The sequence below is a fragment of the Theobroma umbraticum genome, unplaced genomic scaffold, assembly GCF_002168275.2.
Source record: "Theobroma umbraticum cultivar Fairchild unplaced genomic scaffold, ASM216827v3 scaffold_130.0, whole genome shotgun sequence".
Lineage (NCBI taxonomy): Eukaryota > Viridiplantae > Streptophyta > Magnoliopsida > Malvales > Malvaceae > Theobroma > Theobroma umbraticum.
Window position 1 is genome coordinate 6,510,058 of NW_018397264.1, and position 27,386 is coordinate 6,537,443.

Genomic DNA, 27,386 nt, shown 5'->3' on the forward strand with positions numbered 1-27,386 from the left:
TTTTTAAAATGGACAAAATTCAAAAGGTTACATCATAATTGGATTAAAAATAATAACAAATTGAGTTCTGAAATGAAAATATTGATAAATGTTAGATCTTAATATATATATATATATATATATGTAAAAGCTTGTATTATAAAATCGAGATAAATGTCATATTTACTATTGAAGTTTTGATGATCACATTATTGGAGTTGGTTAAAAATAAATAAATAAATAAATTTTCAATGTAAACATTTAAGTAAAACACACAAAGTTCAATTTGAGTTTGAAATTAGTTTAATCTAATCAAGGTGGAGTAATTTTTTTTTCTCTTTTTTTGTTCAAATTGAACTTTTATATGAAAAACAAAATTTTGAATAAAGCTTTAATTTTTTTTACCAGTATAAATATAGAGACTTAGTAAATCCTGAATCATGTAATAATAATATAATTCAATTGAAACTTTCAAGTTAAATATGCAAATTCTAATGGCCAAAGATATTATTTGAAATATCTCGAATATTTAATTTAATGATAATCGGGATGGGCTCAAATTTGTGTTTCAAGTCCACCATGCATTGAGTCCAACAGGGTGAGATGAGGCCTTACAAGTTTGGGCCCTTTTGTGATTTTCAGACATGTCAACGAAATGAGATAAAGCCCAATGGGCTTTAAAATCTCGTCCGAGTCGTTGACTTTGACGAATGTTTTAGAGATTGGAAAAGGGCAGGTGCTTTCCTACGTTTTAACCCTTCGCACTCACTCTCAACCTCACTAAAGGTAAATTTTACCTTTGCTTTCGCTCTCTCCAATCCCCTCATTGCTTTTTCTGTTCTCCCTCCAAAACTTTCTAAATACGCCCCCCCCTTCCCCGCCCCAAAAGAAAAGAAACCCCTCACTCTCTCTCCTTTCTGCTCTAGGGTTTTGTGTTTTGCGTTAGGGGATGGGGAGGTATCGGAGCCGAAGTAGAAGCTACAGTCCACGTCGCCCTAGCAGGACGCCGACACGTGGCAGGAAGAGGTACGAGGATGACCCTCGCGATCGTTACCGCTCCCACCGAGACCGCCGATCCCCTGCTCCCTCCGGCTTGCTCATTCGCAACCTCCCTCTCGACGCTAGGTTTTTAACTCTATCCCTCTCTCTCTCTCTCTCTCTCTCTCCGTTTATTCATAAACACTGATTTTTAAGTCCTTAACTGTAATTTGGTTTAGTTTTTTTTTATTCGATTGAATAGGGGAGAGGAAATTTGAATTTAGTTAAATTTTTGAAGAATTTTTTATTAAATTTGTGTCAGAGGAAGTTTCTCTTGTTGGAAAGAGAGACTTACAAGTTTGATTTCATTGTTCTTTGCAGGCCAGAAGATCTTAGGGTTCCGTTTGAGCGGTACGGTCCAGTGAAGGACGTGTATCTGCCAAAAAATTATTACACGGGGTATGCTATTGCTCGGTTTTATATTCTTATTCGTGTGTTTTTTTTTTCCTGGATATTTCAGATTTTGATTTGTATGTTGGTACTTGTATTGCTTTGAACTGAAAATAAGAACATAATAATATTCTTTGGAGAAATTGTTTTTCTACTCGTTTGTTGGCCTGCTGATATTTTGTTTTTCGTAACAATAAAGGTGTCCAACTTCTATTGTGCTTTGTTATGATTTGAAATTGTAGGGAGCCAAGGGGCTTTGGTTTTGTGAAGTTTCGATATGGTGAAGATGCAGCTGAAGCAAAACAACGAATGAATCATCAAGTTATTGGTGGACGTGAGATAAGGATTGTTTTTGCTGAGGAAAATAGAAAAACTCCTCAAGAAATGCGCCTGAGTACCCGCACAAGGTGCCACAACTGGTTTCTCTCTTATGTAATCTCATGGTTATTTTCTGACACCTGAGTGTTAAAACAAAATGCTGACATGATCAAGCATTGTTTACTCTTTCATTTTGTTTGAAGTGGTCGACACGGAGGAAGCAGGAGAACACCACCAAGGTCCCCAAGATGCAGATATCGCTGTCAGTTTAAATTTTCTACTTATGTGTTTCTCTTAACTTTTCTTTTTAAATAGATCTCATTAATAGGATATGGTTTTTGAAGATAATTCTCTGTTTTAATACGAGCTCAATTATTGTTTTTTTTGTTTACAGCTTACTCTCGCTCGCCTTCACCTGCTAGGCATGATTCAAGGTTTGAATTCTACTTGTTTGAGGCTTTTTATACTTTCTTTTTAATGCAGAAGTAGTGGCTCTTCTTGTTGGCATTGAGTTATTCTATAACTCCACTGTTCGACATTTATAGTGTGGTAAAGATTATTGACTATGGATTCTATTATCCTTTCTTTTGATTATAGAGGAATATATGGAAATTATAACCCATGAAGCTGAGAGCAATTGGAATGTTATGATGTGTTTGTCCATATAATTTAGGCAGTACTTTAACTCATAAGTTGTTTATTAATGTTGACATGATGATAATCAAGTCCGATAACAAATACTGTCTTCCCTCATTTCATGCAAGTGTCCAAAAGTAACTACTTTCTGTGGGTCTCCCCATGTGGCATAGTTAGGAAGACGAATAAAAGTGGTAGCTATGGATAATTTCTTTGGCTTTGTTTTGATTTCTTACTCTTATTCACTTAATGCTAGCATTATATTGATGTTATATCACCAGTGAAATAGGAAAATTCATTTACCTTCTCATCTCTTTCAATTTAATTTGTTAATGGTGATAATGAAGCTGTGCATTACAATGGTCAGCGCTAAATTTTTGGAAGCTGCCGAGCTTAAGTTCTAGTTTCCTTTTGTTTTTCCTTTGTGTTTGTTTAAATTTTAATATTCAATGATCGTTGTCGCTTAGACATAATGCTATGTCTTCCAGTAAATTAAAATAATATATACTGTGGTGGCCTTGTTTATGCAGATAGTAAAGTGAAAAGGGAGATTTTAAAGTCTTCTGGATTAATAAAGATAAAGAGATCATAAAGTGATGGACAACTTGATTTTCTATCAAAGCTTCTCCATAAGTATTTTCCATAATTCCACCTTCTCCAGCTATTGACTACAAATTGAACGGGGTCTTGTTCATTGACTTTGGGTTTGTGAGGCTTGCTGCCATTGAATGAACTGACCAGCTAAAATGTTTGTGAGATGATTAAAATCACAGGAGTACCTTATCTTTTTCTTTTGCATATGAGTTGCTAATTAGTTTTTTTCATGAGAAAATTTGTTAAGTTTGATATCTTCTTTTCATATACTATCCAGTTAAGAAAGAATTTAGAGCTTATATTTGGTCAAAGAAAGAATCATCCTCAAACAAAGGAAGCCAATCAAAGTATTTACTGGTAGAGATTTGTTGGCATTGTCCAAGAAAAAGATAATTTGAGGTTTTAGAAAGTTGGGGCAAAGAGAGCTATGAAGTTGTCAGCAGCTGATCAACCAGTACAACGTTATAGAGCCTAACTCAGTTTTTGGATCCAAGTGTTATATATTTGTTCAGAAACACTGGAAAGGTGCAGGTAAAGGTCAATATTTTAATCCGTTGATTTGTGCGAGGATGCTTGTAGGAAATTGTTGTCATCTTCATGCGTATCATCTGTTTTATATTGGAAGAGGTTTGCCTTGTGAACAGTGAAAAACTCCTTTCTATACATACTATTTAATGTTGTTATATGCACTGAATAGATTTTGTTTCCCTTACAGTCCTTATATGTGTTATTTGTATGGAGTAATAGTTTCTTATGCATTCTGTTTTCACTTGAAACTGGGGACAGGGATCGGGGAGTGAGAGATGATTACCGCTCCCTCAGGCGATCTAGATCAATTTCACAGGATCGGGGAATGAGAGATGACTATCGCTCTCGCAGTCGCTCTAGATCTATTTCAAGGGATCATGGGGCAAAAGATGATTATTGCTCTCCCAGGCGATCTAGATCTGTTACACAGTCTCTTTCTGCACGTTCTCCACATGGTGATAGGGAATACAGAACCAAGCCAAGGTCCCCAAGTCCTAGGGAGAATGGTCGGAGTTCCCATGATGAGAGAGGCTATGCGCGTGGCAGGCCAAGGAGTCCAAGGCGTGACAGTCTCAGTCCTTCAAGGTCTCATTCACGATCCTTCAGGTAGGTGCTTTCCAACTTTCTGACATTTTTATTGATACTTGCAGTTGGAGTCCTGCACAACAGCTGAAGTTACAAATTGTGGTGCTTTCTTCTCTGCAGTCCTCGCTAGTACCTTTTCCAATTATGGTGCCTTCTTGTGGTGATGTGCATGTGGTTGCTGCTGGAAACTGTAATATGTGTTACTTTGGTGTTTATTTTAGGTGAAGGTAATATTATGAGTTAGTATGGGAAGATTAAGGACGTTTTCAAACTCTAGCAGTTTTAAGTATTCTTAGATGTATGGCTGCATCTTGTTTTTAAGGATTTTGAGATACAATGTCTGACTGATGTTGCAATCTACCTTACATCTTTAACGGATTGATCTTTAGTATGTGTCAAATTGGAGTTGTGATTTCTGATGGAGCTTATTCTATGCTCTTTCCTGCTTTGCTGTTTGAGGTGTGAGTGAAACCTGGTTGCTGCTGACCAATGATTATTCGACACCTTTTTTGGTGTGAACCCATTAATGCCTGGCAGAATCCACCAAAAAGACATTTGAATATACTTATGCGGTTCAGAATATTGTGTATGATAAGCGTCTCCTGAAACATCGGAAGTTGCCTAGTAAAACCCTTTTTGTGTCTATTCTCACTGTTGATGTGGGAAGATGCAGTTCTGATTCTATTCAAATACAATGTTATTCCTGGCGGATTTTCAAGTTATCAGAATGCTAACCTCTCTCTCTCCAAATAAGTTCATAGAAGTCCCATTACCGTTACCAGTTAAACAAAACGAGCTCTTTCTGTTTTGTTCAAGAAGTTGACACAAGGCTGATTCTGCGTTATGTTCGGTACTAAGAATTATAAAATTGCAGTGTACCGGATTTATGCGGTTCGGTTCCAAGAAACCTACATGTTTTTAGCAGCCAATAACAAAAGAAAAGATCATGAATGAATCACTCATCATTGATTATGTTCAAAAATGGCGGTGGAGTCATTTTCTCTTGAAAAAGAAAAAAATTTTTCCCAAGACCAATCTTTAACCATACAAAAGGGAGACAATGCGTTTCACATGGAAAGCTGGATATTAGTGTACGCAACAACAGTTTTTGCTCATTGCAAACTGGCCTAACTTATTTCAACCATGGAACTACAGGTGTTTGTTTGCCAATCACTTCAAAGGGCATGCTTTCTCAAATGCTTGCTGCTCTTTGCGACATAAATTGAATTCATTCGTGTGGTAATACATGCATCCGACATAAGTTTCCATTGGGTCTTTGCATCTCTGATAAAGATCTTTTAGCCTGCAAAGTCAAACATTCCATGATTAAGAAAACAATCTATTAAAGCGATGAGGTAATACTCATTGTACTGTGTATTAAGGTAATGCTTAGTTCCCTGGAAATTGTGCTACATTCATGCATATATAATCATTTAGATTTTCATAAACGGCTGTTATGAACTTAAGTTGTCTACATCGAGCATCAATATACAAGCTAACTTAGTAGTACAGATGATTCACACGCAAGAAAAACCGACTGTTCAATCTAACCCAGGAATAGGAAGGTACCATGTTCCTACTGATCAGTAAAGAGAAGCAAAGAGGATGCGTGCTTTAATATATAAAAGAAAGCCATTCGAAGAAACTAAGCAATTGGAATGAGGTCCTTATTAGGTTGGAACGAAATTAAACTGGCAGATAAAGAAAGAAAAGAGTGAAATATCAAGCTCCCACATTTTACCTTCAAGGGATTCGATATCACTATTGCTAAAACGAACGGTAGAGCAGACTTTACAAAGATAAAAGATTGAAAGGTACTATAACTTCAAGAGGATATTTTGAATCACTAAGTTCTAATTTGTTTCAGATATGCACTCTAAAAGAGTAAAGAAATAGTGACCTAGTTCTACATCATGTAATGCTGCCATGATCTAATTATTGTTGCCTTGGAACTTCATAAAAATTCTATATCAAAATGGAAACGGTAGCTTTCGGGTAACTCACAAGTAAGAACCAAAAGATAGTCAGTATTTAGGGCATTTTTAAGCTACAAAATGCTCCTTCCCATGTAATCGGATACAAAGTAAGTGAACAAGGCAAACAACTGGCAACCTACTCTGTAAATAAAAGAAGTGGGAAGCCCTATGGTTACAATCAACACAAAGAGAAGGCCACCTAATTACGACTTGATTCGTCTATGTTACACCGATGTAAAACTTCTTCAAATTAACCACAAAACCAAACTAACATACCAAGAGGAATCATCAGTTCGAGGTTTAATCAGAATCTACTTAGCCTGATCATAAGAAAGCACTTCTACTCCTAACAAAACTTAAACTTAGCTTCAATCAACAATTCGAAACCAATGCTAAAGGCTCCTTCCCCCACCTCCCTCCCCCTCCCCCTCCCCCCTTGCGCAGTGATGAGGCCAATCCCATGTTCTTTTTAGCTTCACTTTCACAGTATAAAACCTTGAAAATCCAATTCAAAAGTTCTCACATGCTACATTTCCATTAAAAGGATTAAAATCTAATAGTCCTACTTAATCATGGCTTCAATCAGACCATTTCAATTTCTTTTTCAATTCCAACATTATCTTATATGAAAAAATTCAGTAAAAAAAGGAACAAAAAAACAAATAATTTTGAGAAATGGAAGACTGAAAATCAATGCTTACACGCCAAGGGCACAGCGAGTAGCTTGGCGGCCTTTATCGAGACATTTCTCAGGATTTGGATCTTTCTTCTTACACTTGAGGAACTCCACGTTCTCCGACATACATGTAATTTCTATGTGCTTCGCTGCTGACATCAGCACCGACGATGTCGGGATCGGTTCTCCCGCCGCATCTACCACGCTCGCCATTTCCACCCCACCCCTGACAAAGATCACTTCTTTCTGCACCAATCCCAAGAAAAACGAAGAATAAAGAAAGATCCAAATTTTTTCTCAACAAGTACCAAGGTTTCTACAATTAGGAAAAAAGAAAGAAAATTTATTGGGAATTAATCGTTTACCTTATCAATTAATTGAGTATTTGCTTCAACTGAGAGAGAAGACTGAGGAGAGAAAGGGGGGTCTAAAGTTCTAGGGCAGTGAAGGCACTGAGGAAAATGCCAACCGATGCTAACGGTGGAACCAATTGGTAATTCTTTTTAGATTGAAGGGTATTTATGTCATTTTATATAGCTCCTGGGGTTTTATATTTCTGCCTCACTTTCCTCCCAAAACCCTTCGCTTTGTTCAATTTCTTTGCCCTTCTTTCTCTTCGGCCAATATTGAAACAGTGATTTCCGAGACAATTTAACAGTAAGTTCAAATTTTGTTACTTGATCTAATGCTAAAGCTACTTCCTTGATATCTCTTCTTTGCTTCATCTTTTCTGTTCCGTATGATATCTGTGATAGAGAACATGTTGAGTTTGCTGGAATTTACAGAGATATTTGATCTGATGTTAGCGTGGAATTTTCAAGTATTGATTTTAACCATATAGTTCCCTTTTCATTTTCATTGCATTGTTGCAAAAGATGGGTTTTGTTTTTTCATTAGGAGTGATGGTTCTTTGTAGTACTATATGTTTTAGCTTTGTACTCTGAATTGTGGCTAGAACCCATTTTTCTTCTGAAGTGGATGAGATGCCTGGCATCTGATCGACTTAAATTGTTGGGCAGAGTGGGGTTTTGATATAATGAAGAAAGGCTATTCAGCGATGTCTCTGGCTTTTTAGCTTAGGTGTATGCTCATAAACCTACAGAAATGGTGATTGATTAGCAATTGGGTGTTTAGTTTTTACTAGTGTTTGTCGTAGGGATTTTTTTTTTGGCAGCTTTAGAGAAGGGAATGAGTTGATGGGGTGGAAATGCTGTGAAATTTAGCTCTTGCTATTTCGTTAATTCCTATATTAATAAGTCAATGACTATGATTTATTCATATTTGCAATTTGCAACATTATAAATTTTCTTCATTTTTGTATACTTTAGCCGCAAATTAAGGGGCTGAAAGTTATTGTTTCCTTGAACACTTAACAACCTCCCTCCCGCTTTCTGCAAGCTTTTTAACTTATACTTCAAAAAAAACTAAGAAGATTTGTTTATACAATCAATTAGTCATTCAAGTCGAGCTGATCTCAGGTAAATATTTGTTCCTAGCTCAAATTGACTGCAATTGTTGGCCTGGAGGGGCCACCCCGCTCATAGACAATTCTGTTCTTTTTGAGTGCTGTAGAGATGTGGATGGTGGAGTGCTTTATGTGTTACTTGTCGACATATTTGATGTTTATTGTATGTATTTGGACCCAGACGGTTGCTCACTTGCTGTGGAGCCCAAATTTATATGCATGTGTGGATCTAAAACCGTAGATCAATTAAGTTTATATAATAAATACACTTTTACTCATACGTATACAGAATGGTAGGATAAAAAATGTTTCGTATTGCTAATTTGTAAAGACATTGTTTTCTAATAAAAAGTTTCTGCTTCTACTGAATTGATTGTGTTTTCCCTTGTACGTTCAGGAATGGGTGACAAGAAGAAAAAGACTTTTATGTTTATCCGGCTTGTCTCGGCTGCTGGGACTGGGTTCTTCTATGTGAAGAGGAAAAGTGCTAAGAAAGTGGCAGAGAAACTTGAGTTTCGCAAGTATGATCCTCGGGTAAATCGCCATGTTCTTTTCACAGAACAAAAAATGAAATAAGGAACCTATTATGTATCAGCTGTTCTGTTTTCCATCAATTTTTAAATCAAAGTGCAAGTGCTGTTTCTTGTCGACAATATCAGATTATGTCAGCTTGAATAAAGTGCGTCTGTCTTTATTTGTATTTGTTTCTCCATCAATTATGCTCCCTTTTTTCTCCCTCCCTCCCTCTCTCAAGTCGAGCATGATTTTTTCATTGCCATATGGCCTGTTGGTTCAATCCTCCAGGGTATGGGCCAAAGTTTGAATTATTGAGGATCATTATCATGTGTTAAATGCTGCATTATTTATGTAGATGTCTGGAAATAAAAGTACCATTAACTTTATGAACTTGTAAATGAGAAGCATTTAATCCTAGAAAAAAACAATAATATTTCACAAAATTCACACGGTATTGCATAGATCACATGCTTGATATTTTCCAGTGATGGAACTCTTCAAATTGGGCACTGTCTTCTCATTTCACGAACATGTTTGTGATGGTAGTTGGCAGGTGTTTCTCCCTAAATTAAACGTGATCTCCATCCTCCATGATATGCATAGTGGGGTTGGCGTGGGTTCTGAAAATGAAATTGTGGTGTGAGATAAAAAATGTTGTGTTCCTTTAACCATTGATAATGGCACAAGCCACAAGGGAAAGAATCAAGCTGTCAAGCAAAATGAAACAAGGAAAAGCCTTGGTCTATTTATCAGAGCTCCTCTTTATCTGTCTATGAATGATAATTATAATGGATTGGCAGCTTTTGCAGATTTCATATTCTATGGTATCTGGCCTACCAAAGATGGCTTTTGCAGTCAGTGTGTCCCATTTCCATGAAAAAACTTTGCACCTTGCACCTTGCACCTTGCATCATCTTAATGGATCACTGCCGTTGGCTCTAGAATTCGAGTACTGATTGAAAACGACAGAGGGTTCTTATCCTCGAGTTAATGGGGTTGCCCATATTGCAATGTTCTCTCTGCCTTTTTGCTGTGTGTTTCTCCATTTGAGCAAGTGGCATCTTCATTTACCTCGTCACTGTTTTTGCAAGAAGCATGTTTGGTACAAAGAAAATGGACTTGAATACGAATGCCAAGTCAAGGTGGCCAAAAGCAATCAATCCCTGGCGCAGCCTATGGTTTGGCAAAGGATGATGTTTGTCAATTATCTGACTGGAAATTTGCATTAAGACTTGGAACTTTCAAATAACCTCTTGAAGTCAATGGAAGAATTAGTGCTTTCCATGGTCAGAACTTGTTTCATTTATTCTTTTCAATAACAGCAGAGGACCGTAGGCCAATTTTTGAGCCAATTGTTGGTTTTCATAAAAGAAAATTGAAGGATAGCTAGCTTTAAGTCTGCTTTCTTTTTCTCATTTTTTCTTTTATTTTCATAATTTACACCAACGATATTGTTCCTTTTAACCATAATTTTATTTAAAAAAAAAACTATAAATTGAAGATTGTGAACTTTTAAATGTTATATCTCATTCTAATACATAAATGTGAGATTCGTGACTCTCCGATAAAATCATAACATCTTCTCTTTTCCCAGAGGATGTCATAATCTTAAAAAAGAATTATGAATCCTACATTATGTCTATTGTTTATTAGAATGAGATTGGACATATATCCTTATCTTGATTAAAATTATGTTTTGACCAATCAAAAGAATAACAAGACATTAATGGTACTTTAATTTTGACTAGCTACATTCACGTGATGTGAATATGTATTAAAATGAGATTGTGCATGTATCTTTATCCTGATGAAAATTATTTTTGACCAATCAAACGAAGAATAGCAGGACATTAACGGTGCTTTAATTTTGGTTATCTACTTATAGGTGGCACTAATGAGTCATTTCAACCTAACTAAAATGATAAGATTTAAGGTGTCATTTTTTAAAAAATCATAAAATTCAACTCATTAATTTTTTAATAAAAAAAACTTTACATACATTTCTTGTAATTTTAATTTTTTTTTCATTTACAACATTAATTTTTTTAATAAAATTATCAAAATATTCATTAAATATAAAAAGTTTGACTAACTTTTGAATAGAGAATATCTTGTTGATTATTTTATAAAATAAAAGTTGCAACCATTTCGAAAATAAAATTTATCTATAAAAAAACTAATTGAAAAAAATATACAAAACGTTACGTGAAAAAAGTTCAAATTATAGAAGTGTAAGCCAATTTTATCATACTTTGGCCGAGAAGAATCAAAGGCAAGCTTGATACCCACATAACTAGTGGTTTCCAGATTTGGCAATCTGTCTTTGGCTGCTTGCATTGCAGCATCACCATGGTTGTTATTATAAGATGATTAATGATGATATCAACACTAAACATGACTAAATTTCGATTATTTCATTCAACTGTCTCTTGGGTTATGAACATGGAAGGCCCAGGACCGTTAATGGCTACCTAAACTATTTTATAACCCACGTGAGCCATGCATGGCAAGTACCGTTTGAAACAATTAATCTGAAACTTGAAATGTGAAGACGCCACGGTTTACTTGAAAATGACGGTAAGATTCACAAAAATGAAGAATAAAAGAGGTGAAGTCTGTCTTTCACATCAACCAATGAGACGACAGGCGTATCCAAAGCCTAAAAGACCAGATTGTGGGTGGTAAAGGACAAACCCGTCTCTCCATCCAGGAATAGATACAATGGCAAAAGTAGGCGCACATTGCACAATCTATCTCCCAATCTATCCACTCGTGATTTCCATTGACGTGGCCCAATGAGAGAACGACCTGCCACTTCAATCCTGAAGCATTGCAGCCTAGCCTGGCTGTCCCTGTAGTAATAAAAACCCTGTAATGAATGGAAAACCAAAGATCAAAAAGCTCGGTGTCTTTCTTGGTTTTTTAACTGCCACCTTTAGTCCACAGGCGTGTTCGGAAGGCTGATCTCTCTTTTCCTTTTTTCTTATTTATATTTGTTAATTTTTAAGAAATTAGGCTTAGTCCAAATTCAAGTTTCTCCCCCACTAGCGTCAGCAATAAACACAGTGAAAAGACAGTCCATAGCCATGACCAAATACTTTATAAATCGTCTTCATTGAGTGGATTTCTTTCACTCTTGCACTCCAAACCTTGGAGACTTTTTCTGGGTTGTTCTCATTTTGAGCTCTAGTGACAGCTCTTTTTAAGAGCCCTGTTAATAGTTCCATTTCTCTCTGTATATTCTTTGCCATGGCTCTCTGTGCATTTTCATTTCCCGTTCATATCAACCGGGCAGCAGCTTTAGATCCTCCAAAGTCTACTCCTTTTACGTCTCATTTGCTTGCTGGGACAGATCTGCTTTTCCAGCCATTACATAAGCTCAATCAGGTTTGTAATGTCAAAATGGAAGTTCACTTGTCTTTCATGTGAGGAGAAAAACTGGGTTTTGTTCATTTTTGTCAAATTTTTGTAAGAGTTGGTTCTTTGTTTTTACTAAATTCGAAGTTTTTTACTTTATTTAAAACGTTTTTGAGTATTGCTTACTGGGTTTAGTTTCGTTATCAGAAAGGGAGAGCCCACCAATATATTCTCTTTTTATATTTTCTGTTATCCATTCCTTGGTTTGGGTTTTGCCTCTTTGATTTGGAATTCAGTTAATTTTTAGGTTTTCAGTTATAAGTATTCGAAACTTTTATTGAAAGAAATTGGTGTTTTTGTTTTGATTAAGTACAGGTCAGGAAAAGGCCAGGTGGGGTTTGTGCATCACTATCAGAGAGAGCAGAATATCACTCCCAGAGACCACCAACACCTCTCTTGGACACTATAAACTATCCAATACACATGAAAAATCTTTCTGTCAAGGTAAAACAGCCAAAACATGTCAAATTATGTTTGGATTATGACACCTTAATCTCTGTTTTCATATGGGAATATGGAGAACTCTCCTAAACTGCATGTTTGAATAATCGTCAACACAGGAACTAAAACAACTAGCAGATGAATTGCGCGCTGATGTAATTTTCAATGTTTCGAAAACTGGGGGTCACTTAGGCTCAAGCCTTGGTGTGGTTGAACTCACTGTGGCTCTTCATTATGTCTTCAATGCCCCTAAAGACAAAATATTATGGGACGTTGGTCATCAGGTTCAATTATCACTTTTCTTAGTGTCTTCATTCTTATAGCTTACCGTGAAAGACTTAATACTACTCTAATTAACAGAAAAAGGAAAAATCTTTCTGATGAGAGTTCATTTGATTTGCAGTCTTACCCTCACAAAATCTTGACTGGGAGAAGAGATAAGATGCATACTATGAGGCAAACTAATGGATTGGCAGGATTCACAAAACGATCAGAGAGTGAATATGATTGCTTTGGCACCGGTCACAGTTCAACCACAATCTCTGCGGGCTTGGGTATTAACCTCATCCTTTTCCATTCATTTTGCATAGTTCGGTTAATAAGTTGTAACACATAACCGATATTGGACTCAAACTTTTCCTAGTCAAAGATACCACATGTGGAAAGTATATACACCAAATTCTTTCTAAAATCTGTCCCAAGGTTTTCCTTGTGTTGCATGTAAATCTTTTGAATAATTTTTCCATAACTAAAGGGGTGTGCATATACACTTTTGTTTATCTTTTTTATTTCTGGGATGTTTTTCTAAGAAGTGGTTAGATATAGATGCCTTGTTCTTCTGCTAGCATGCAATTTTTGCTGTATTATAACCGTACAGGACAAGAACTTTTGCTTTTTCTCCCCAGTCAATACTTTTGAAGTCAATATGGTGAAGTCCTATTTCTTATCCCACTATGTAAAGCCTTGTTCACTTGGCCTACAGAGATATAATTGTGCTGATGTTTTGGGTGGACAGGAATGGCTGTGGGCAGGGATATAAAGGGAGAAAGGAATAACGTAGTTGCTGTTATAGGTGATGGTGCCATGACAGCAGGGCAAGCTTATGAAGCCATGAACAATGCGGGATACCTGGATTCTGATATGATTGTTATTCTTAATGACAATAAACAAGTTTCTCTGCCAACTGCTACTCTAGATGGACCTATACCACCTGTGGGAGCTTTGAGCAGTGCTCTTAGTAGGCTGCAATCAAACAGGCCTCTTCGAGAACTAAGAGAGGTTGCCAAGGTAAAGTAGAAAAAGTGTAGAAGTGGAATAAATAAAACTATTTTGCCTGGAAACTAAAAATAACTGGAACTAGATGTGGACTTGTTGCAGGGAGTTACCAAGCAAATTGGTGGGCCTATGCATGAACTGGCTGCAAAGGTTGATGAGTATGCTCGTGGAATGATCAGTGGTTCCGGGTCAACACTTTTTGAAGAGCTTGGACTATATTATATTGGACCTGTTGATGGTCACAATATAGATGATTTAGTTTCTATTCTCAAAGAGGTTAAGAGTACTAAAACAACAGGTCCGGTTTTGATCCATGTTGTCACTGAGAAAGGCCGAGGTTATCCGTATGCAGAGAGAGCTGCTGACAAGTACCATGGTATAAAAAGCCTTTTTAGAAGAGATATCACTGCGTATGATTTACTTTAACCATCTTGATTTATGACATTACTTTAAAGAATAAAAAAGAATAAATTGTACTTGGCTTTCTTTTCTTAGGAGTGGTAAAATTTGATCCGGCAACTGGAAAGCAATTCAAAGGCAGTTCTGCTACCCAGTCATACACTACATATTTTGCAGAGGCTTTGATTGCAGAAGCAGAGGCAGACAAAAATATTATTGCCATCCATGCTGCAATGGGAGGTGGAACAGGATTAAATCTCTTCCTTCGCCGTTTCCCAGAGAGATGTTTTGATGTTGGGATAGCAGAACAACATGCTGTCACTTTTGCCGCAGGTCTTGCCTGTGAAGGCCTCAAACCTTTTTGTGCAATCTACTCATCATTTATGCAGAGGGCTTATGACCAGGCAAGCTACTAAAGCTTTCTACATTATTTCCTCTCTTTTACAAATTGTAAAAGATTAATATTCTGTGTACTAATTTAAAATTCTGCATCAAATTCATTAAGAATGTGCTCTATTTGCTGCAACAGGTTGTACATGATGTTGATCTGCAGAAGCTGCCTGTCAGATTTGCAATGGACAGAGCTGGCCTTGTTGGTGCAGATGGTCCCACGCATTGCGGGGCTTTTGATGTCACTTTTATGGCATGCCTTCCCAACATGGTGGTCATGGCTCCCTCTGATGAAGCTGAGCTTTTTCACATGGTTGCCACGGCTGCTGCCATAGATGACCGTCCCAGCTGTTTCCGTTACCCAAGAGGAAATGGGGTGGGAGTTCAGCTGCCACCTGGAAACAAAGGAGTTCCACTTGAGGTGACTTTCGACCCAAGCTTCTACATGTTCCTATTGTGAAAAAGAAGAAGAAAAAACTAAGGAAACATACTAACTAAACTTCAAAATGCTTTTAATATTCCTACAGATTGGAAAAGGCAGGGTACTGATTGAAGGGGAAAGAGTGGCACTATTAGGCTATGGATCAGCAGTTCAGAGCTGTTTAGGTGCTGCCTCTTTATTGGCATCACATGGCTTACGGCTGACAGTTGCAGACGCCCGATTTTGTAAACCATTGGATCACACTCTCATCCGCAAGCTGGCAAAATCACATGAGGTTCTCATTACAGTGGAAGAAGGATCAATTGGGGGCTTTGGTTCTCATGTCGCACAGTTCCTTGCCCTTGACGGTCTTCTTGATGGCACGGTAAAGGTATCAATCTAAAATCATGTACTTGAACTTCGTCCATAGCTGTAGTAATTGGAAGTGGTTTAGCCATAGAATCCTTATTCTTTGCATTGAAACTTCCGATTTAATTTGCAGTGGAGGCCACTTGTTCTTCCTGATCGGTATATAGACCATGGATCACCAACTGACCAGTTGGCCGAAGCTGGTCTTACACCATCACACATTGCGGCGACAGTATTCAATATACTCGGACAAAAAAGAGAGGCTCTTGAGATTATGTCCTCAAGAAACTGAAGAACCCCATCAGCTTGAATTTCCCATAATGTACAAAATTTTGTTTTTCATGTTACATTGATGTAAAAAGAAGAATCATATCCTAGCAATAGTACGACTTTACCATATAATGTAATATGTAACAGAACAATTTGATTTAAACTTAGAAATTAATATCTGAATTCACAAATGTTGGAAGTCTTGCCACCTTTGGCATAATAATGCATTTACGGCTAAGTAATTGGCTACCATCCGATCTTCTAGCCCTGCATGTTGTCAACAATTTGTTGGTATTAAATCAAAGGGAGGAGCCACCCTGCCTTTTATGAAATTCTTCCACCATCGAGCATGTTGTTAGATCATTCAGATTTAGTGGATGGCAATGTCATCAATAGTGATACATGTACGAAAACATTATGAGCTAAATCTATGCATGCATGACACTTGGCCAACTTGGTAGTTCTCTTCAAAGACTCGATAGTGGCATTGAATTTCCGTCAAGTAAAGACCTAGATAGCTGCCCTTTTTTTAATCAATACGTGTGGGGTGGCAGCTTGCAAGTGGAAGGAAAAGCTTCAAATGCACCATTCTCTTTATTAATGGATAAAAAGATTTGGGGCATGTTTGACTTCACTTCCATTACAAATATTATAGGTGTGGGGTGGCAGCTTGCAAGTGGAAGGTAAAGCTTCAAATGCACCATTCTCTTTATTAATGGATAAAAAGATTTGGGGCATGTTTGACTTCACTTCCATTACAAATATTAAAGAACTCCAACTACCAATGGATAGTTAGGCATCACTGTTTGTAGAAATGCAAAGGTGCTTGAGCAGGAAAGAGCCATGGAAAGTCAGGTTGGCCAAAGGCAAAGAAAACTCTAGTGGGGCTTTCGTTTGTATGCAATTGACACCTCTTCTTCAACAAAGCAAAGGGCGGTGCAAAAGATATGACACACATCATAACAATGCGTGTACCAAAACCAAAGGTAAAAAAAAAAAGGCCAAAAGAAATATGTAAAACATTTACCCCATCACTCTGCTTTCAAATCCAAGTCCAATGTTCGGTAGGGTTCGTCAGTGGAGATATTTGATTGGCTGCTGTGTCTATGCCATTCCCAACGAAGAAAAGATACCACTAGAAAGGAGGACAACGTGGGTTCTCAAGACAGGAAATGGTGGTATAATGGAGAATAGAGAATTGAAAAATGAGTCAATTGGTTGCTTTTTGAAGCTATTTAAATAACAATTGTAGTGTACACCTTTGTCTAAATTTGTTTGTCATTTTCACAAAAATAGATGGATAAAGAGAAAGAGAGACAAAAGAGTAATTCTCTATCATATCATCCCTCAAGATATATATAACAAGATGATGTGTTTATTTAAAATTCAATGAACATGGTTAGCTCGAATCTTATCGACTTATCAAAATTAGAAAACTTGATATTACTTGTCCCATTTGAGTCCATGTTTTGAAGCACTAATGGATAAAAACCAAGAAAGGTAGACAATCCAAAATAATCAAGTTGTTTTCTTTATTTCATTAATACATTTGGTATCTCTAAACTTATCTTTTCTCTTTGTCATAATGTCTGAGATGCAATGAATTTTCTTTCACAAGATTGAACATGCATTTGGATTCTCGTCACTAAACATCATCATCAATGCTTCATTACGCCTACTCAACGGTAATGAATTTACAAACGATTTAAAATTCTCGTTACTTGTATCTTTTGAAATCTCTTCTTTTTTCTCTTTAACCACAATTTCTACCTTCTTTCCTGTCTTCTTTTTTAGTTTTTTCAGCACTTTTTGTGGATCGATTTTACCTATTATTACGACTTTGTGTTTATTCATATCTGTCGTAAATTTCTCCACACCTGTATACGTAAAAAAATTGAGATAAGAAAAGAAAAAACATTACTAATCTGAGATAAACGAAAGTTTATCATGGGAAAATTTACAGAGAATTGGAGAAAAGGGTACCTTTCAATTTAGCAATGGCTTTGGCAACAGTTCTTTCACATGCGTTGCAATGCATTGAAATTTTAAATTCTGCAACAATTACCTTGCCAATGAACAAGGGAAGAAGAAATCAATCCCACCAGTAGAATTATGGATGTAATGGGGTTGGAGAGATGTTGCAGTCTTACCTCTTTTTCATCCTTTTCCTTCTCATTTGCCATTGAAACTGTAAAAACCGAAGTGATCAAAACACAAGGAATGTGAAAAGATAGAGGGGAAGATGTGGTTTTATGGCAGTAATTATTTTGAATTTGTATGATTAAGGTTGCGGTTATATACCAAAGAGGGAATTACCAACAGTTAATTTTGGGAAGATAAAAAAGAATTTAACTTTTGCGTTTCCCCGGCAATTACCCACTAATCAAGTTGGACCAAATTTCTAATTCCTTTATTGCCCTTTGCCAAGTAACTGCCCTATATATAAAAAATTTGACCGTTAATTATCTTAAATTATTTGTTTTATGAAGCTCATAATTCCTGGAGTCAAGTCAATTTCTTACATTAAATTAAAAATGAAATTCCCCTCTCATAATTTTATTCTGAATTTTGAATTTTTATAGTAAAAGTAAATAACCCAACGATGAAAATGGCATTAATATACAAAACTTATTGCATGTATATGAGCAATGAATTATTAAGATGATATCTGATTAAAACATAGTATTTTATTAATTATGTACGTAAATCGACACGTTTTTGGAATTTTTTGAAATATGTAAGTATGGAGACGAGGAAGAAAGAGAGAAATTGGATGCTTTAATTAATCAAGCGTGGTAAAAGGTACAACATGGTTTAACAAATGGAATAATAAATTAGAAAATTCAAGTATAAAGTCAAAGGAAGTTAGCAAAAAAAAAAAAAAGAAGTTGTTGACTGGAAAAACGTGTTCGTTGATTGATGCTTTAAATGGAAGGAAAAGAACAATACAAAGAAGAGATAATATTGTAATTGATGAAATCATGTGCTACTTGGAATAAATATTATTATAATTTTTTCATATGATTTGGATTTTTGGACTGTCCCTAAATTATATTTAATTAATTTTTCAATATGGGATAATTGAAAAATGGGCGAGAAACATCGAAAAAGGCTTGCAAAATGGAGAATGAATGTAGGCGAAAAATGCCTACAATGAATTAACTCTTCTGAGTTCTGAGTCAGTTTATTACATTGCATCAAAATAGTACACATGATTAATTTGCTTAAAAAGTTTATTCGATTGTTGTTGTATTGATTCATTATTCTTTCCCTAGAATTTCGAATGCAATACATCTAGAGATCATGCAAGAATGCAAGTGATTGGGATGCAAATGGAATCCTTTTCATGGATTGACAACACTGCAGTTTGCCCTGATTTCTCCTGCATTTCCAGTGAGAACTCCAATGGCTCCCATCTTCATCATTGACCTCGCAAAGGCAGGGAAAAATTCACGTTTTCTTCGGAACGTAGTCACCAACCTTCTCGAGTACCGGTCTGTAAGAAGTGCAGCATCGGATTGGAAAAGCCCCTTGTTTTGCAGCAAGATGTCGTAGTAATGCGTGTCGAATTTCAGTGAACTTCCAGGATCCATTTCCACAGTGATGGTCGTACTTGCTGGGTTGGGACACTGCTTTCTCAGGAAGATGGCGTATGTTGGGTCCAAGCTAGGGTCAGCATCGCCTTTGCCGGTGAAGTTGTAAAGCCTCCTTGAGAAAGTTCCACAGTGAGCAACACCGAGGGTATGTGCACCTGTTCAGGGAAATTCATAGATTTATTCGAATGTCACATGCATGCCACTAAGGCAAGCTTTTGTCAACATAGGAACATGCTTGTGCAAGTATAAATCGGTAAATCAGAAAGGAAACTTATACCTGAAAGAATCACGAGATCATTAACATCAAGACCTTTCTTGTTGAATGTTTGCAACAGGCTGCTGAAATTTGCAAAGGGTCCAGGGATGTTTCCATTGATCTCAGAAGCAAGGGAAATTCTACCGTCTCTTCTTCCAAGAGGCACGTCCCAGAGGCGCCTCCCAAACTGTAATATAACAAAATATTTGAAATGTTACTAATCATATATACTTGCTGCTGCATTGTATAGTTCACTTTAGAAATTGGTTATTTACCGGGGCGGAAACTGCATCACGAGCTGCCAAGGCAAGAATGTCAGCACAGGAAACAACCTTTGGGCAAGCTTTTTCTAGTGCAGTCTTGATATCGTCGATCACGTCGAAACCAGACAAAGATAGATTAGGAACTGCTTTCTTCTCAGACGGAAAATTGCTATTGACTGTGTCCAGCAGCACAGATGCATCACATCCCTAGCATAACAAACATATTCATCACCAAAAGAAGAAACAAAAATAGAGTCGGTACTTGGCTTGGCTCCCCAAGAAACCTGGAAAAACACATTGTTTTGAAATAAATTTTTGTATTAGTTACCCTAACAAAGCAGTCATGGAACTGCATCCTGACAAGTTTAGCACCCAAAGCTGGATTAGTCCGGGCTCTTGCCTGGATGATGCCTCTTACAATCTTCTCAGCCCGTGGGCAAGTTCTCCTATAGTAATAGTAACTCAGGTTACTAAACCCATGCGTACTACGTGCATTGCAAACCTCAACTATTCCAAACAAAGCAAGAGAAACAAAGATAACGAAAATGCTATATCCAGCCTTCATTTTCACCGGATTTTAGAATCAAAATTGAACAAGAAAAGATCAAAACACAATTGAGCTTAGTGCTTAACATCTCGAGATAGTTTCCTTTATATAGACAAGGAAATGGATGTACATGTGCTAGGATGATAGTATAACAATATTAAAATCAACTTCAACCTTAGATTGAGGGTTTTGTCAATGACCCCCCACTTCTTTTTTATTCCTCCAAAACCAATCTAACTATATATCTTGGAACTCTCCATTATTCAAACTGATCTTTCCCAATTAAACAAACCAGATGAGACTGGATCAGACGGTGGCCACCTCCAGTTTTAAGTACTAATTCATTCATTTGACCTTATTTTTTTAATCAATAATTTATCAACATTTTAGTGTCCCAACCCAATCAAGGAATGCGAGCTCCAATTATTTGCACTTATATGTAATAAAGAATGAACACAAACTTTCTATTTTTCTTTTATGAAATTGATAAATATCCGAATCTCACATTTTAAAAAAATCAATAATTTCTCTTATTAAAACTTAGATAAAGTTAAATGTCTCGTAAAATTAATGAAATACATTTTGTTGGAAATACTTATAAGTTACAAATTTATAACGAACAACAACAATTTATCGATTTATGGTAAGAATAAAAATGGGGATTTCACAAAAATTTTAGAAGTGATTAACTGATTTTTTGAAATTAACCATAAACTCATTTCCAAACTTAGAAAGAAGATGATTATTTGAAATTAATGTTCCCTGAAACCTGGATGATATCACGGTGAACCGTTTACACAAATATTATATACACATAAACACAACTATGACGAGGATGGCAGTACGCGGCACCTTGATTCTCGGTCATTTGATCAAATCCTCGGTTTCTTCCTTTGAATTTAGGGTGAATTTGCTCAGAGTCATGCCCTGCAATTTTAGTGCAAGTTGCTAGCTCTGCTCTTCTCTCTACTTAAGACTTCTTCTTGGTTTGTACCCGGACGAAGTCTCATGATCTTATCACTTTGTTTCACACCTCTAAGAGAAAAAATTTCCTTGTTTAAAATTTCAATGACATTCCGGAATCCAATGGGCTATAGAGACGAACTGGACAGGTTGTAATTGCCTAGAGATTAGTGCTGTGGTCTTTATACTGATTGATTAAATTATTCACACTAGCAATGATATGTAACATGTTTCATTAAAGAAAGAAAGGGTGGAGAGAGTCAGAGAGAGTTGCACTTGGGACTTGATGGAAAATTTTGGTTATAACATTATCAACATATATTTTTGGTATTTGGACTTGCATAAGCTGTTTAGCTTATTTTAAATACGCTATTAATAAAGGGTTAGATTTAATTTTTCTTTTTTTAAACTATAATAAAGGATTAGATTTAGCATTCAGTCTCTTGATCTTCTTTTAGATTTCTGGAATGGAAGTCTAACCCAATAAGTCTCCACTAACTTGTTTAAGCTTTAGTAGAAATATTCTCTACACAATTAGACTTTCCTTTTGTGCCTGTCACGATATATATATTCCAATTCCCAATATTAGTCAAATCCTGATAATGCCCATTTATGTATTCTCATTTTTTGGTCAGTCTATTTTGAACTGAGATTTATTACATCTATATACATATATTCTACTTACTATAAAGGGGAAGGATGCATGCCCCTCTAAATTTAGAAACATTCACCAATATCAAACTCAGAAAGCAATATTCCTTGATTTTGACATTTCTCCTTGCACTTCAGGCTGGCCTTAATCAACACTAGCCCTTAAAATCATCAATTGAGCGATGCTTGTGGAATCATTTCTTCAAATGCACAGAATCACATTTTATTTCAAAATTATCTTTTTATGAACGATTTACGATCGGTTAATGGTTTGAAATTAATTTTGATTTTGATTTTATTTCATAATTATGTTATTAAATCATGTCATATGTCATGTAAATAAAAAATATAAATTGATATTGAATTTGAGGACGATTAATTTTTTATTAAGATTTAGTTTCAAGTAAAAATTTAAAAGTTCAAATATAATAATAGTAAAGTGTTTAATTAAATAAACGGGTATATTACAAAAATTTATTTTAAAGTTTAAGCGTTTTTCCAAATCTCTCGATTCATTATCTCCCGGAGGCATAATGCGTGCCACTCTTTTTTTTTTTTCATCAATGATTGTGCAAAACGAGCTAAGAAAACATAAGGGTTCTCTGAAATTCTTCCAAATGTTGCTTGAATTCGGATTTAGTTCCAAGGGTGCACCTCCACTTTTGTAAGTAGTTGGATGATTAATATGTTAAATATGTATTTCATCCCTAATATCGAATCTGATTACATGTATGTAATCCTAGAATATAATACCTGACATAATCATCGAACTTCCTGTAAGCACTTGAATTGCCCCCATCCTTACCATTGATTGTTTAAATTCAGTGAAGAATGTTTTCGAATCAAGCATCTCGTCAACAATATTGCTAGAGCCCTGGTCTGTTAATAGGGCCGCGTCAGATTGGAAGAGACCTTCGTTTTGCTTCAAGATTGTGAAGTAATTGTTGTCAAAAGATAGGGAGCTTCCAGGGTCCATTTCCACTATAGTTGTGCTGTCTGATAGGCTTTGGCATTTGGTTTTCAAGAAATCAGCGTAAGTTGGGTTCAGAGATGGATCTGCATCACCTTTTCCTGTGAAATTGTATAGCCTGTTGCTGAAGAAATTGCAATGTCCTACTCCAATAGTGTGTCCACCTGACCAAATTTTCCTTCCAGGTTAGACCAGTTCTATCTATTTTATTAGGGATTAGTTTCTTTTCTTTTTTTTTTTTTGTGGCACTTCAAAACATTTTGATGGGCTTGGTGTTAAAATAGAATTTTGTTGAGCTCTTTGACATTAACTTATAGTTCTCAAATTCTGTGATTGGTGAAGGTAAAAGAGAGTTGTTTAATTAAAGCTAACTTTCTCTGAAGTCTTTAGTTGGAATTTCAGGCTGCGGCCAAGCAAAGTAGCTGCAGCAGAAAGTTGCATGGGAGCAAGCCCTGTTCCTTTTGTGTTTCTAGTTTCTCAAAATTATATAGACTTTACCTGACAAAACAACAAGATCCTGAACTGTAAGGCCTTTGCTGGCAAAAGATTGTTTCAGGGTGGTGAAGTTGAAGAAAGGTGAAGGAATGTTGGCAAGAGCCTCAGAAACACGGGAAATGGTTCCATCTCTTCTCCCTGTTGGCACTTCCCACAATGGCTTTCCAAACTGAAAATGACATATTCAGTTTGTCATCATATTAGTACCGTTAACTGCTTAAGTAAGGAATAATCAAACTTACCTGGAAGGAAACCGAGTCTCTAGCTGCTAAAGCTAAGATATCTGCACAAGAGACTACTCCAGGACATGTCTCCTCCAGCTTGCACTTGATCTCATCAATAACATCAAATCCTGCCAAGGATTGGTTTGGAATTGCATCCTTTTCCGCTGAGTTATTTGCTGTAGAATCCAACAGCACTGAGGCATCGCAACCCTAAGAAACAAGCCAAAATCACTGTCTCAAACTAGAGCTATAGTACTAATTTGGAAGCACAGATTGATGAATGCTTGAAAATAATGGGAATTTTCTCTCATGCAAAACACTGAAAATATCAGTAGCATACACATCAAATTTGAAGGTTTTTAACATTGATCTTACAAATGTTTTAAGTTTCAATGATACACCAAGAATTAATGTTAAAGAACATGGTAATATGGAGCAGATACTATATGAGATACAAGTGATAGTGTAGTTACCCTGACAAAGCAATCATGAAAATGCATTCTTAGAAATTTTGCAGGCAAAGTATAATTGCTAGCAACATATTTCCAAGTGATGCTTTGAACAATATGCTCAGCAAGGGGGCAACTCTTCTCATAAAAGTTCATGCTCAACGCCCCTACTTGGCATAGTACTCCCACAAATCCACTCAATCCTATCAGAGAAATCAACAAGAAAACCAAACTATTCTTCATCTCTCTCTCTCTCTCTTTGATCTCTTTCTGAGCTTCTGTCTCTTTAAATTTTGCTGCATTTTTGAGCTAAGACATTGCATCCTTATATAAAAAGTTGATGACCTTCTCCTGGCTGCGAGCAGTTAATCACCCTGCTTTAAAAATGGATAAAAAGCCCCAATTTTAATGTCTGGGGTCAAAAGTTTCAGAATATTTGACTTTTATTCGCTGTATTAGTTGATACGTGGCTGCACCATGACGGATTAAATATTATATATATTTTCTTAGTTAAATCCAAAAATTAACAATTTGAACTCAAGTAATACTTACAGATGCAGGCATTAGGTATTGGCGTGAAAGCCATTAAATTTTCTCTTTATTTATAAATATATATATAAAAATATATATATATATTACACGATCGTCCTAAAACTATTTCATAATATTGAAAGATTCAAAGTTTCATTTATCATAAAATTAGTTTTTCACCATTAAAAATAAACCTAGAAAAGAATAAATTAAACGAAAAAAGAAAAGAAAAGAAATGGTAGGTGTTAACCAGTTGAACCAATCCTTCCAATCAAAATGTGAACATCTCAGGCAGAACTAGGGAGTATAGACTTGAAATAAAAAGTTAAAAAAAAAATAGAATAGGTAAAAGCAATATGCACGTTTGACGATGAGGACTGAAAGATTAGTTGCATCCACCAAGCTTTTCTATACCGTCATGAGTGACAAAATGTTGCTAATTCTATCACGACATCCTAATCTTTTAATTTACCAAGCTAACTTCGATGAAAAGATAGTTCGAAATTAAGGTTAATATAAACTAATCTTTTATTTTACTTTTTTTGTATTATTTTATTATAGATTTTATACTTAAGACAAAGTCGTTTGTTTTATCATTTTATTTTTTTAAAATTATAATTATTAGATATTAAATTAATGATTCGAAATTAATGTTATAGCATTTAGTATATACGATAAAGTACTTATTAAAATCTTTAAAAAATAACGTAATAAAGTTTGATTTATAAATATTTTATTAAGAATATGATATTAATAAATTAACTAAACTTTAGAGAATTAAATTAATTAGTTAGTTATATATATTCATTAAAAAGTAAAAAAAAAAGCTGATGAATCTTTTATATAACTTGAACATTTTATTAAGTTTGAATTTTTTTGAATATATGAATTTTAAATTTTTACCAAAAGATAATTATTAAAGGAAAAGATTTTTTTTTTACTCTGCTTTACTTGATTGTTCTGGGCAAATTCACGTGAAAAGAATAAACATGAACACAAACCTAAACTTTTGGTGTTATTGGCTGCAATATATCTAATTATAAATTTCAGTATCTTTTAAAATAAAAGGGAGTTGTTTGCCGAACCTTACATATTATATTTCCTCATTGCAAAAACTATATAGTTTTTATATTAATTAATGACCACACACTTAACCGAGTCAATATCACTATAATTTTATAAATATTAAATCAAAAATATATAGGGAGTCAAATTGTTAATAAAATTAGTCAATAATTAGGCTCTGTTTTGTTAATTTTAAATTATTCTTATTTTAAAATCCTCAAAAATATGCAATTAAATAATCAACGAGTTTGAACGAGTTCCAATAGGTCATAAATGGGTCGGGTTACAACTATCCGTTCATTACCCATTTAATTTGTATTTAAATGCCAACCCATATCCCATTACCAATTTGCTCTGTTGATAAGATTACTTGATTTAATGGGAATTAATTTTGAGATAGGGTTTGGCATTGCAGCCTTTTGCTCCATTCAAAATGGGTCTAATCTTCTTCCTTTTCTTTCCAATTTTTCTTAAATTTTCTTTCTATCCAACCTTTTCATTTCACATAATTAATATTAATAATTACTTACTTATGATTATTAATAAATAATTTTTTGGGCATGATATCATGGTTGCTATATGATGAAACTGGGGGTTTATGATAGTTTGATCCCATAAGTAACCATTTGAAAGCTATTGACCCATCTATTTACAATTCTTAATAGGCAAATATGATTTAATAGACAATTCTTAATAGGCAAAACTTGATACATATAATCAACTCAACAATCTAAAGTTCAGACAAATATAATTTACAAAGTTGTTTTGCATGCGAACATAAAATAATATTTACAAATATTTAACTCAATGATAAGTGTATGCATTTTTTCGATTCTATAGGAAATCTGTTGGAAGCTATCGCTTTCTTCTTCAAGAAAGAAAAGTGCAGCAGATATATTCTTGGCTTATCAGTCTCACAATAATTAAGAGGAAGAACACGAAGAAGAAGAAAAAAGAAGCAACATTCAAGGGTATCCAACTGCCATGCAGGTCTCCCAGAAGAGCCTGTCTTCCATACCATCCATTACCTCTTTGCACAAATTGATATCAAACCTCGGGTCCTCTTCTCCCTCCTCGGCTGATACATATCCCAAGGCTTCATCTAGAGACCACATCTTGCAACTGCTCCAACCATCTGCAGGCTCATCCCAATCACCGAAATCTTGTTCACCATCAAGTTGAAGAACTTCATAACAATCGTCGAGTCTCTCACTTGTGTCACAGCTGCATGACTCTGCATCATCTTCATCAGCATCTATGCCTACATCCATGCTGTGACACTGCTGGATGATGGGTCCACAGTCCAGCTCAGAGTCCCCGCTGTCTTCGACAAGGAGGAAGCAAGTAACATCCACTATTCCGTTCTTGTTGTCCATGTATGCAAAGCTATAGTATATAGAGAAATGTAAATAGAGTGGTCGTCACTGTTCTATTAAGACTTTAAAAAAAATTTCTCTTTAGGTAAAGCTATGCTGTTTCTGTCTAGTGTTTACTCATATTTATATCGTTTCGGTGAACATGTTGTTGTCATCGATGAGCATTGACTACGCCCATACATTTCACCTTTCTTCTTAAAAGGTGTTAGGTTCTCGCTTGAAAATCCATTTTTTTTGGTGGGTTTCATGTCATCCATCCATTGCTCTTTTCTCAAGTCAGGGTCTATAGCTCCTTTTGACACGAGAAAGAGAGAGAA

At 35.6% G+C, this 27,386-nt stretch overlaps 7 protein-coding genes across 7 annotated transcripts; 3 read left to right on the plus strand and 4 right to left on the minus strand.

The window, feature by feature from the left end:
- The first annotated feature begins 756 nt into the window (after positions 1 to 756).
- SCL28 (SC35-like splicing factor 28) lies at positions 757 to 4,456 on the plus strand. The gene is made up of 7 exons (XM_021435913.2): positions 757 to 1,104; positions 1,339 to 1,416; positions 1,650 to 1,814; positions 1,929 to 1,987; positions 2,120 to 2,159; positions 3,742 to 4,089; positions 4,189 to 4,456. Exons 1-7 carry the CDS (start codon positions 929 to 931, stop codon positions 4,196 to 4,198), a joined length of 876 nt encoding a protein of 291 aa, XP_021291588.1. The 5' UTR covers positions 757 to 928; the 3' UTR covers positions 4,199 to 4,456.
- A 543-nt stretch (positions 4,457 to 4,999) lies between these two features.
- Positions 5,000 to 7,232, minus strand: LOC110422296 (Cox19-like CHCH family protein). The gene is made up of 3 exons (XM_021436157.1): positions 7,086 to 7,232; positions 6,746 to 6,966; positions 5,000 to 5,371 (listed from the first exon to the last, which is right to left on the minus strand). Exons 2-3 carry the CDS (start codon positions 6,931 to 6,933, stop codon positions 5,239 to 5,241), a joined length of 321 nt encoding a protein of 106 aa, XP_021291832.1. The 5' UTR covers positions 6,934 to 6,966; positions 7,086 to 7,232; the 3' UTR covers positions 5,000 to 5,238.
- A 41-nt stretch (positions 7,233 to 7,273) lies between these two features.
- LOC110422297 (Ribosomal protein L33 family protein) lies at positions 7,274 to 8,885 on the plus strand. The gene is made up of 2 exons (XM_021436158.1): positions 7,274 to 7,377; positions 8,583 to 8,885. Exon 2 carries the CDS (start codon positions 8,585 to 8,587, stop codon positions 8,759 to 8,761), a length of 177 nt encoding a protein of 58 aa, XP_021291833.1. The 5' UTR covers positions 7,274 to 7,377; positions 8,583 to 8,584; the 3' UTR covers positions 8,762 to 8,885.
- Positions 8,886 to 11,584: 2,699 nt separating this feature from the next.
- Positions 11,585 to 15,933, plus strand: LOC110422153 (putative 1-deoxy-D-xylulose-5-phosphate synthase, chloroplastic). Its single transcript, XM_021435947.2, has 10 exons — positions 11,585 to 12,088; positions 12,434 to 12,562; positions 12,679 to 12,843; positions 12,963 to 13,113; positions 13,575 to 13,846; positions 13,937 to 14,210; positions 14,330 to 14,637; positions 14,763 to 15,044; positions 15,151 to 15,435; positions 15,547 to 15,933. The coding sequence occupies exons 1-10, from the start codon at positions 11,951 to 11,953 to the stop codon at positions 15,703 to 15,705; spliced, it is 2,163 nt and encodes a 720-aa protein (XP_021291622.1). The 5' UTR covers positions 11,585 to 11,950; the 3' UTR covers positions 15,706 to 15,933.
- A 1,361-nt stretch (positions 15,934 to 17,294) lies between these two features.
- LOC110422283 (Heavy metal transport/detoxification superfamily protein) lies at positions 17,295 to 17,866 on the minus strand. Its single transcript, XM_021436138.1, has 3 exons — positions 17,834 to 17,866; positions 17,667 to 17,748; positions 17,295 to 17,560 (listed from the first exon to the last, which is right to left on the minus strand). Exons 1-3 carry the CDS (start codon positions 17,864 to 17,866, stop codon positions 17,295 to 17,297), a joined length of 381 nt encoding a protein of 126 aa, XP_021291813.1.
- A 1,161-nt stretch (positions 17,867 to 19,027) lies between these two features.
- On the minus strand, positions 19,028 to 20,363 carry LOC110421529 (peroxidase 39-like). Its single transcript, XM_021435128.2, has 4 exons — positions 20,127 to 20,363; positions 19,811 to 20,005; positions 19,557 to 19,722; positions 19,028 to 19,434 (listed from the first exon to the last, which is right to left on the minus strand). Exons 1-4 carry the CDS (start codon positions 20,361 to 20,363, stop codon positions 19,028 to 19,030), a joined length of 1,005 nt encoding a protein of 334 aa, XP_021290803.2.
- Positions 20,364 to 22,698: 2,335 nt separating this feature from the next.
- Positions 22,699 to 24,340, minus strand: LOC149526881 (peroxidase 24-like). Its single transcript, XM_089784426.1, has 4 exons — positions 24,122 to 24,340; positions 23,667 to 23,858; positions 23,428 to 23,593; positions 22,699 to 23,093 (listed from the first exon to the last, which is right to left on the minus strand). Exons 1-4 carry the CDS (start codon positions 24,338 to 24,340, stop codon positions 22,699 to 22,701), a joined length of 972 nt encoding a protein of 323 aa, XP_089640552.1.
- Between the last annotated feature and the right edge of the window lie 3,046 nt (positions 24,341 to 27,386).